Raw genomic sequence first — 11805 nt, forward strand, 5'->3', positions numbered from 1 at the left:
TGACCAAACTTGAGCTTCGACAGTCGCTCAAGTTGAACCTGGTGCTTGGGAATCGCAAACTCCATGTGTTCTAGCTCTGGGAATGATCTCTGGGATGCTTGCTGGCTTGCTTCTTCGTCCTAGAGGCTATACCTGCAAGTATTGAAAACGAAATCGATCAAATTCATTCAAAATAACAATACTACAGAAATCCACACGGTCGTGTGGAAATTCCACACGCCCGTGTGGATTCACGGGGCATGAGAACCGCATGGTCCTTGTGCTAAAAACTCAAAAATACATCCCAAACTCATTCTAAAATTCTTCTAAAACATACATCCATCATTTAAACATGAAAACAAAGCACATTCACTAGATTTAATCGAATAAAATCAAGATTGGCCAAGAAAGGAGGAAATAAGGGTTTACCGACAAGATGAAGATGAAAAACTTGAAAACGCCTGGAAAACTCGTGTAAAATAACTCTAAAACGACGGTGACAGGTCGGGAGAGTGAAAGGTGCGTTCTTAGAGTGTTTGGGAGTGAAGAGTTGAAAAGGCTCAATAGATTTATAAACAAAACTCACCGCCTTTTGAGTTCTGTATATTCACACGGGCATGTGGAAATTGCCCACGCCCTTGTGACTCCATAGGAGAGCCTCACAAAGGCAGACATACGCCCCTGTTTGCTCTCGGGATGGCATTCTTTGCCTCTGAATGCACCCACATGGGCGTGTGGAAATTCCCCACACCCGTGTGCCTCACCCACAAGGGCACCCGCACGCCCCTCTGGTTCTTCTATCCACACAAGAATTTCTCTAAGTGTTTCACACGCCCATGTGGAAATTGCACATGTCCATGGATCTTCACAAGGGCATTCATAGGGGCAGTCACACGCCCCTGTGTCTTCTCAGGATGGAAGAGAACTCTCTGTAGAAAATCACACTGGCATGTGGGTATTACCCACGCCTGTGTGTAGTTCACAGGGTCAGACACAGGGGTAGACAGAAGCCCTTGTGTCTTCTCAGGATAGAGCTCTGAACTTTACAGAGAAACACATGCCCAAGTGGAAATTCTCCACGGGCGTGTGACCGTCACAAGGTCATTCATAGGGACATTCACAAGCCCCTGTGTCCTCTCGGGATGAGCTCTGAACGTAAACACAAGCGAGTGTGGAATTTCCACATGGTCGTGTGTCTTCTCTGGAGGACTTAGAAAAAATCATAGACTTTGCAGAAAATTTTTGAACATTTACATCTATTGAAAGCCTTCCTATATTATGCAAAAGTAACCAGAGACTCATGAAAAAAACAAGCTCAAACGACAAAGAAAACTTCACCTCACACAATTAAGCACATGATAATACCAATAATCTAAGAGAAAATCACAACAATAGCTTGTAAAAGATCAAGACACCAACACTCAAGCTCTTATTCATGCAAAAACTAACTAAAACCTAGAAAAATAGTAAAAGACTTGGGTTGCCTCCGAAGAAGCGCTTGTTTAATGTTACTTAGCTTGACGTACTTGACCTTACCTCACTGGGGCTGATAGATGAAGGTTTTACTCTTACCCATGACTTGAAAGCATGATGAACATAGTCTTTTGAAGGTTGAGGGGAGTTATCAAGTTTGTTACTACACAAAGGTTCATCACCCTTACTCCGTTCTTGCTCATTCCCATTAGCCTTAGGGCGCTTCTTGTGACATCTCCTTGCACGCTTCATCTTCCAGAGCATCTTCTTCATGATCCCCGGGGTAGGTTGCATCTTATTCTCTAGACCAAGCATCAAGACTTTTTCATTCTCCACTCCTTGATCTAGCAACCCTTCATATGTGTTCGGATTCATCATTTCCTGTAGATATTCATCTATTAGTTCATCAGTAGCATCAAGAAAATACAAAGTATCATCAAAATCTAGAGAATGTCTCATGGCTTCGGTGAGACGGTATGTAAGCTTATTATCCCCAATTTGTAAAGTCAGCTTCCCACCATCAATGTCGATAAGAGCTTTGGAAGTGCGCAAGAAGGGCCTTCCAAGTATCAAAGGAACATCGACATCCTCATCAACATCCAACACTACGAAGTCTACAGAAAATATATACTTGTCGACCTTCACAAGTACGTCTTCAATGATGCCCCTCGGATATCTAATCATTCGGCCCGCCAATTGTAATGTCATCCGAGTGGATCTAGGCTTTCCCAAGTCTAGATTTTGGAAGAATGTATAAGGCATGACGTTGATGCTAGCCCCTAAGTCCACTAATGCCTTTTTTTCACCAATGTTACCATTGTTGCACAGAATGATGAAGCTTCTGGGTCCTTATTCTTATTTGTCATATTCTTTTTCAACACCGCCAAACATGAAGTATCTACAATCACAGATGCACTCTCCTCCAGCTTCCTCTTGTTGGTCAAAAGGTCCTTCAGAAACTTTACATAGCGTAGCATTTGAGACACTCCCTCCACAAATAGGATGTTGATGTGCAAACTCGCTGAAAAAAACTTCTTGTATTGCTCATTATTTTGGTCGTTCTTCAACCTTGAAGGATAAGGGATTCTTGTCTTGTAAGGTGGGGGTACCACCTCCTTTCCTTTAGTTCTCTCCTAAACCTCCACGACCTCGAGTGCTTCAACATTGGTCTTCTCAGCTAGAAACCTACTTGATTCTCCAAATTGTGCAATGATGCAATGTGGTTGCGAAGTGTGGCTTCAACCGATTGAAATTTATGTCTGATGATTGAATGAACTTGGTTAAAGCCTTCTCTAGATCGGTCATCCAGTTTTCCAACCTTGAAACTGGTTCTCTATATTCAGAGCTTGTTACTGTTGTTGGAAACCGGATGGTGAAATTGTCTTCTGTTACCCTTGATTACTCCATGAAAGATTCAGATGGCTCCTCCAACCTGGATTGTTGGTGTTGCAATATAGATTACCTTGGTTTCTCATTGCATTACCCACAGAGTCCACTTGTTCTACCAAGGATGTACCACCAATAGGAATTGGGCAATCAGATGGAGCATATCCTCCCCTACGCCCTTTGCAACTGGTTACGACCGCCACTTTATTAGAATTTAGAGTGTCTAACTTCTTGCTTAATGACTCCACTTAGGTTGCCAATGAAGTAACTGAGTCAATCTCATGATGTCCGGCTACCTTCTTTATGTCCCTTGTGTTCCACTGATAACTGTTCATAGCCATTTCCTCAATGAGATGCCGGGCTTCTTCTGGGGTCTCGCTCCCTAAGGCAGCTCCTCCTGTAGCATCAAGTAACTGCTTCGTGCTTGGGTTCAACCCATTATAAAAAGTCTGAATAATCATCCACTCGGGGAACCCATGTTGAGGACATTTCCGTAGGAGCTCCTTGAACCTATCCCATGTCTCAAATAGAGACTCCAATTCCGTTTGTACAAAAAAGGATATTTCATTCCTAAGCTTCGCAGACTTTTTGAGAGGGGAATATCGAGCAAGGAAAACTTCTACCATCTCCTCCCATGTAGTGATCGATGCTCTAGGTAATGAATGTAGCCATTGTTTCGCTCTCCCTTTCAAGGAAAACGGGAAGGTCCTCAACTTGATAGCATCATCCGTAACACCATTGATATTGAGCATGTCGCACACTTCCAAGAAATTCTCTATGTGATTGTTTAGATCCTCATCGGCCAAACCATTAAACTATGCTAACTGATATAACATTTGGATGAATGCTGACTTGAGCTCAAAATTCTGAGCTATAATCTGTGGCCGCACAATAGTAGACTGTATGCCAAGAACTGAGGGTCTGGCATAATCTGACAGTGTCCTTTACTGCTCATTCTATTTTGCCATATCTGACCCTTCACCTTTTGCCTCAGCTTGATTTGTCTGTTTTTGTACAAATTTTTTACCCTTTCTACGAAGTGTTCATTTAAGTTCAGTGATCACCTTCAACCAATGTCGAAGTATTCCCTCAGGTCATAACCTGGAGCTGCAACCAAAGAAAGAAAAACAACTCAGAACGATGGAAGAATAAGAAAGTGTGAAATAGAATAAATGGTGAATAACTAAAATAGCAAAGTGCAAAGTGTTTCTAAAAATGCCTATTCCCCGGCAATGGCGCCAAAAACTTGACAACGCCCTTTTTTGTGTACCGCAAGTGCACAGGTTTATCGAAGTATGGAAAGATGGATCCCTAAATCGGGCTGAAATCTTGACTTAAATAGGGCTGGAATCAGGAATCTATAGAAATTCGTTTTTCAATGGCCTGTGAACAATAATTGCTATAGTAAATTACTATAGTGATTCGCTACAGCAACCTGCCACATTACTCTACCAAAATATTCCCGAATCCACACTTTTCATCGAGGTAAGATAAACGGGCACACACCCATGATGTAGATCGCGTTGCATCTTCAAATAAAAACACATTTGACCACAATCTTGCTAGCATTGCACAAGTCGGAACACATGAGTGTGACTGCCTTTGTCCCCTCCAATTTGCATATTCATTTGAGCACAACGGAGGTTGGAACACACTCACATGTCTTTGAGCACAACTTGTGTCTTCACGTTTGTTCACTCCAAGATTCCATCAACAAAGTGCAAACGCGATCTACTTTGACTTCTTTCTTCCATACTTATCTCCACAACCCTATATGCTCAAAAGAACACAAATACACATGTATTAGCAATAAAATATGAGAAAAGTAATGCTCATCGTAAGAAAAGAATACTTTGTATTACTAATACACAAGCTCTTTTCAATGGTGTAATAGGGAAATTGCTAAACTACATAATTCCTTTATGTTTGGGAGATTGATTTTTTGCATGATTGCTTTTTCTCAATACATCTCTCTTGCTTTTATGTTCACCTATCTTTCTTGACATTTATGCACCTATAGATGTGGTATATGAAGTCCATATCCATTTAAAAATTAGATATGTTAACAACATTAGTAAGAGGGACTTGATTAGAGATCATAATAAATACTAAGCATAGTTTAATAACTAAAAATGTACCTGTACCATTAATCGACATGTAATTCTATAAAAGCCATATAATGAAAAATAAAGTATTAACTATTTTATAATTAATTACAATTTACTTTGTTTTGTGCAAATTGTTTTTGTCAAATGGCATTATAATATGACTTATGAGCTCAAATGACAATTAACTAATCTCTAAGATACTACAATAAAAAAATTTGAATGAATTCAAAAGATTGTTCTTATTAGTCATCTTAAAAAATAACCATGTCTTGTTATTTGTTTATCTCCTGTCTAATTTAATTAGCTTTTATGATTAAAAATGTATTAGTAAAAACTATGTTGTTACATCTTCAATTTCCACATTCTCAAATAGTGTCTAACTAGCAAAACAAAGATCCATCTCATTTTGTTCATATGATATGTAGGAAACAGTACATCAACATGATGAAGGCAAATTGAAAACTGATGTAATTGAACATTTAGATGGTTCTTCTCATTCCCATGACTCAGAACAATGGCAAGAGGAAACTAAACAAATTCATCTAGCTTATAAAGAGAGTTTATGGAAGAATTGGCCACTCATGGCTTCTATCATTATATTTTGTGTTTTCTCCCTCTATGATATGGCATTTTCAGAGGTATTCTTTTGTATTTTATGTCGACAATAATTTATCTCTTTAGAACTCTTTGATATAGAATTCAAAATCATCCTACGGATTGTGTGTTTAATGTTATACTAGATCATTGATTTTTGGATATATTGATATTTCCTTTATGTTGTTAATTTTATACTGATTGAGTAAAGCTATTTTACACAAATGTAGATATTTCCCTTATGGGCGGAGAGCAGGAGGAAGCTTGGGGGCTTGGGCTATTCATCTCAAACTGTTGGTCAGGTCCTTACAATTTCAGGTATCATAACATCTATTTTATTTTAAATTTCTCCAAGATAAATATAAGTTAATGTTAGTCACCAGAACAAGTAGCTATATTCTAATTTACTAATAGTATTGAAACTTTCTAATTAGGAAAGTTCTTTCTTGAAGTTTGTTCAAATGCTTTCTAAATAAAAAATACTTGGCAACATAGTAGTAATTTTTGCAAACTATTATTTACAAAAAATAAAAATTTTTCTTTTAGGCCTTTAGTTAATATATTCAATGTAGCAAAAAAACTAAAATTGTAGGTATTGATGCTTTTGAATGCATAATTAGGCATTGAACCCATTTCATATGATGGGAGTTGCTAGAGTATTAGGAATTACTTCACTATGTGGTATTCATGGTGCTACCATAGAAAATAGTTTGCTCAAAGATAGTGATGGTGCAAACACCTTCCGTGCTTTTAATCCAACAAAAGCTAATGAGACTTATTCAATGGTGCCTGCAAACCGCTTTTGTTCCCAAATCTTTGTGATTGCCTTTTCTAATAAACATTAATAGCATTTCTTTATGTTATTGGTACCATTAACCGGTTTATGAATAAGTGCTCTTAGGGTGGTTGGTCTAGCTCTAAACCTACATGCATATGACTTCTTTTCCAGAGAAATTTGTACAGTAGAAGATCCTGAATTTGAGAGTTTCTACACCAAAAATATTCTCTTAAATGAAGGTATTCATGCTTGGATGGGATCTCTTAATTAGCCTCATGAAAACCATATATTGCTTGAGCGGGTTTTACACAATGGAAATGCTCTTTAATGGAACTTTTTCATTAATTGGTCATGACCAACAAACTACCAGTTTCACTTGGTGGGCTTGGAATCCCAAACTTATAAATTTGTCTGGTAAACTACTTGGGGCTCATATAGCTCATGTCATATTAATCGTATTTTGGGCTGGAGTAATGAACCTATTTGAAGTGGTTCAATCATATAGGTACTTTTCTTCTAGTACTCAAAACTCTTCATTTTGGTGGTGTATACAATACATGGGGCCTAGGGGGAGGTAAATTAATGAGTTTGGATATTAATAATCTCTATAGAAAATTTATCTAACAGAACAATACTCTTACCGACCTATTAGCAACAAGTTGATCTATACCAGGTAAATTAGTTATGTGTCTGGAGAAATTGGTACAAGAAGCCATGGAAACACTTCTTTATAATGGGATTTGTGGAAAACTGATGAAAGATGTTCATAACAAAGTTTACAAGTCATTTTCAGTTGTAATTGAAGGCAAAGAAGGAAGATTTCGTGAGACTCTCGTTGGCAAATGGGTCAATTATTCAGAGTGTTCTATTGTTATTGTGCGTCCTTTGTTTTCATTACAGCAATGTGGATTATCTCATGAAATAGAAATTGGGCTTTTCCAAAGTTTTCTGATTTATGGTCTAATTAACCAACATGTTGTTTCTAACATAGAAATTGCTAAAACTAAAATTCGGGAAAAGGAACTGATTGTATGGGAAATACTTCAAGAAGTCATGCTAGGGAATCCTATATTGTTGAATAGAGCACCTACCCTGTATGGATTGGATATACAGGTGTTCCAACCCATTTTAGTAGAGGAGTAGTAGATCTGGGTTCAATTTTTATCGATTAAACAAATTATCAGAATTGAATCATTTTGCTTTCTCCAGTACCTAACCCCAAAGATGCTATCAAATTCTTTCAATTGCTCATTCGAAACTATGATCTTTGGCTATCGAACTGAACCATTTCCTCATATCTGAAAAAGAATTTCCCGATTAATAGGAAGAAAGGTGGATCTGAATGAATTAGAATTTATATTCGATGATTAACTGATATAAACATCAACAACTTTAAATTGGACTAGTTTCTCCTCTACAAATAAGGGTATGGCCTACGAAAATACTAGCTAATGGAGAGATAATTGGTGAGGTAACAAAACCGTATGCTTTTCATTACAAAACTAATAAATGAAAAAAGATAGATTGTTTTGTGAAAGAATCTCTAGACCTATAAAAGTGGAATTTTACTTGTGGAAAATATTGAGTGATTGGTATTGAAAAAGAATACTCGAAGTTTCGTGAAAAATGTGGGATGGAGTTTGTTGATCTCAGATATGAAGATATCAAATGGGATATATCAAACTATCATGGCTGGTAATTCATGTGTGGTGTTTGATATGTCTTCCTAGTTATATTGTGAATCGTTTAGATAGCCCCCTAAAGGAATTAGAAGGCCTAATATACTACGATATGTTATTTTATCAAAATTTTCATTTTGCAGATTTGGAAACTGTCATCCCATAACATATGATTATTGGGATGTCCTATCCAACATGTGTCTTGGGAGGACTAACATGAAGCTGAGAATGTTGGGTGTATTCAATACTTCCAACAAGCAACAAACGGGGAATTGATCCATGTTCGATTCCCGTAAAAGATAAATAGGAATTACTAGTTATACCTCATGAAAAGAAAATACTTTCGTCATGGAATTAACCATTCCATTTCTTTAAGAGAGTGATTTTGTTAAAGCAAGTAAATATGTCATGGTTACAGGATTTTATATATCCCATAGGTTCTTTAAAGGATATTATGGTATAAGCATGACCACCGATTTGAGTAGAGACCTAAAAGATCGAATGAGATGATATATAGACAAGTAAATCCTTTATGAGTCCCAAAGTATTCCTTTACTTCAAGGGATTCTACATTTCTGGGGATGTAGACTACTCAATAATTTCATAGTTTCTTTTTTAATATAAATTAAGTAATTTCAAAACACAAAGTCAAAGGAAGAATGAATTAATGGAAGGTTAGTCCTCCCTCGGAACTTGAGTAATGAGTAGCTTTGTGGGGTTGTATTGAACTTTAAAAGAGCCTCTCTTTTTTTAATTGATATAACTACTTGAGCCAGATGAGAGAAAAACTTCACACCCGATTTTTAAGGGGGGAAAACCAATCTTATAGGAACCTATATCGATTTTTCTTTTGCTAGGCACATATCGAAAAAACCAACTTTCTTATAATTACAAGGTTCAATAGTGTATGAAATTCAATCCTAGAAATGCACCATCTCACTTTTTTTTACTACTCAAAGCTTTGAGACATTTCAAAATCGAGAAATCTTGATATAAGCAGGTGCTATTAGAGAACAATTAGCTGATTTGGATTTGCAAATTATTTTATGACATATTTTGAGATGGACTTGTTTGATAATGTAATTGGAGAAGCATTAGTCCATAAATACTTGTTATAGATGTTCTATCTATTTACTTATGTTACATATATAGATGGTTTGTCGAGCAACATAGAATTGAAGAGGCCAAATGCCCACTTTTTGATTATCATGTAAACATGTGCGATAATAATAATATTTTATTTAGTATGTCTACATTTCCCTCCTTTTCTTTACTATTGACTACTTTAGCCTTTGTTTTATAAAATATTACTAAAATAAAAAATTAAAAGGCAAAACTTTGTTTGATTAAAAAATAAAATTGAACATCAAAACTAAACAAAAAGTGTGGTATTGATACATTTTTAAAAATTAACTTAGGATTTGCGCCTCATGTCAATCACGTGCCTCATTTGTGCACAACTTATTAAAGAAAGATCACTTCTTCTACTTCTTCTTATTCTTCTTCTTCTCTTAACTTCATTTGACAATTGATACCTTGAAGCAAAAACAAAAAAACAAAAAAACAAAAAAACAAAAAAACAAAAAAACAAAAAAACAAAAAAACAAAAAAAGCTTTTTGTTGGAGCAACCTTTCTTCCACTACTTAAAATTTTTCTCTCAAATATCAACTTTGGAGTCATGGAGAGCCCCATAACAAGTGACCAATACTAAATTCCAAAAGCATCATTATTGTTTACATGTAATTTTTTTTTATCTTTCTTTTCATAATTAGAGGGATGTTCATGTTTGAGTGATTTTGCTAATTCAAGTTATTCTCTTTATTTTTATTTTTTATTTTTGAACTATTTCATTGTCTTTATATGGGGGTTTTTCCTTTAAAATTTTTAGTATTCATTTTTAGATTTGATAATAAAAACAGAATATAATAGTTCAAAAACAAAAAAATAAAACAAAAACATAAATTAACAAAATCACTCAAACATGAAACATTTTTACAATTATGTACAATATACTTACAAGAAAAGGAATAACATGTTTTGACTTGTGCTATCATTTCATTTTGAATATAGTTGAACTTTGATTTACAATGTTTTATTTATTCACTTATTTGTGATTTTTATCAACTCCACTATATAGACGTAATGATTTAGATATTGGACAATGATGGAATAATTAGAAAAATAGCCAATCAATTTCAAGTACCAAATGTATGAAATAAATCAAATGAAGTGAAAGATAGAGAGATTGATTTCTTAAGTGATTAGATTGACGATATCCCACGCATTATATTTGAATGAAGATAGATAGTGATTAATGCTTAAACAAAAGCATTCTACTATCCTGGTGAGATTATTATGGATTATAATTGATCAACTAATTATATACCTTGTATTTCAATTTATTGAATAATTTGATGTTTAACTTGCACTTTTAGGTTTAGGCCTTGTGGTGTACCAACTCACTCTTTAACCTTTATTTGAGAGAGCATTCGGACCCATTCTTTTAGCACGAATCAGAGCAGTAAGTTTTGTCATATTCTTCCATTTGAGGAAATATGCTTAATCTATAAATTTATGTTTGATTTAAAATTTTCTTGGTTTTCAGGTTTTGTCAATACCATTGATGGCCTATTTCCCTTTTATGACTTTGATATCAGGATTAATTCTTACATTGGTACTCAATTGTGTATCCTTATTGAGAAACATTTTTTCCGTAAGTACATAAACACAATTATTTGTTTTCAAGGAAATTTTTATATGAGTATATTCAAAGCAAACTTCAGTCAACGAAGTCTAAGGACTATACTCTATTCATCTTTGCAAAAAATAACCTAATCTCAATATGTCCTAGTAGATAAAAATTTGTGATGATTATTAGAGTAACTAATAGTCACACATCAATTAAGTTAATAAATAAAAATATAATATATCCATATATATTTGGTTTGGATTTAATAATGTTCCGTCAAGAATTGGCATTAGATACAATTAAGCATAAATTAGACATATATGATAAAATACAATGAAAGTAAATTCATATCAAAAGAAATAATTGTCTTATTTAGGAATAGTGATTTTCTAATGTTTGTTCTTTTGAATTCATACAAGTAAGCATCATGACTGGCCTATTCATTTTTCAAAACAATGTAGTGGTAATTAATCTACTAAGAAGTTTGTGATTTTCCTATTAATTTTGTAATTTCAATCTAGAATTCTTCTTAGTATTCTATAGGTGAAACAACAACCAGTTTAAATTTGTATTAAAAAAATGTCAGGCTCAAAACCAAAGAGGAACTGCAAGCGGCCTTGCCATTGCTTTGCAATCTGTTTTCAGAGCAATAGCTCCAGCATGTGCTGGTATTATGTAAGTTATTTCAAAATTATGTTGGCAAACTTTCACCACTTCCCAAAGTGCATCTTCTTGACTTTACAAGATTCAATTCTAACCATCTTAACTGATAAAAATGCACTACTAATGTGTCATAATTTAACACAAAATAGAATTAGAAATTAGAAATAAGAACTTTCATCTAGACTTAATTTCATTCATCTACGCATCGATCCTATTTTCTACTTGTTTTTCTTGATTATCTAAATGTTCAAGATGTCATGATAGAAGAAACACAATTCATTCTTAATAATTTGGATGAGTGATTTCTTATATGCAGATTGTCCTGGGCACAAAAGAATAATGACAGCCTTTTTTTACCAGGTATGACAAGTCAATCACTTCCATGTGGCCAAAAATTTATCAGCGTGGAACTTAAATTTATAGTTTATGATGTTAATCTATTGGTTCAATTTTTA

General features: G+C 34.8%; 1 protein-coding gene and 1 non-coding gene across 2 annotated transcripts in view; both read left to right on the plus strand.

Moving 5' to 3' along the window:
• LOC120268499 (protein ZINC INDUCED FACILITATOR 1-like) overlaps positions 1 to 10513 on the plus strand; it is a 52261-nt gene extending 41748 nt beyond the window's left edge. Inside the window, exons 9-11 of the mRNA XM_039275881.1 lie at positions 5372 to 5584; positions 5771 to 5858; positions 10434 to 10513. Coding sequence (XP_039131815.1) covers positions 5372 to 5584; positions 5771 to 5858; positions 10434 to 10468 — 336 coding nt within the window. The 3' untranslated portion in view covers positions 10469 to 10513. The remainder of the gene's footprint in view (positions 1 to 5371; positions 5585 to 5770; positions 5859 to 10433) is intronic.
• Positions 3310 to 3416, plus strand: LOC120269721. The gene has a single exon (XR_005539361.1). It is a non-coding gene; the product is annotated as a small nucleolar RNA R71 (small nucleolar RNA).
• Positions 10514 to 11805: the final 1292 nt, after the last annotated feature.

Source organism: Dioscorea cayenensis, chromosome 9 (assembly GCF_009730915.1).
Source record: "Dioscorea cayenensis subsp. rotundata cultivar TDr96_F1 chromosome 9, TDr96_F1_v2_PseudoChromosome.rev07_lg8_w22 25.fasta, whole genome shotgun sequence".
NCBI lineage: Eukaryota > Viridiplantae > Streptophyta > Magnoliopsida > Dioscoreales > Dioscoreaceae > Dioscorea > Dioscorea cayenensis.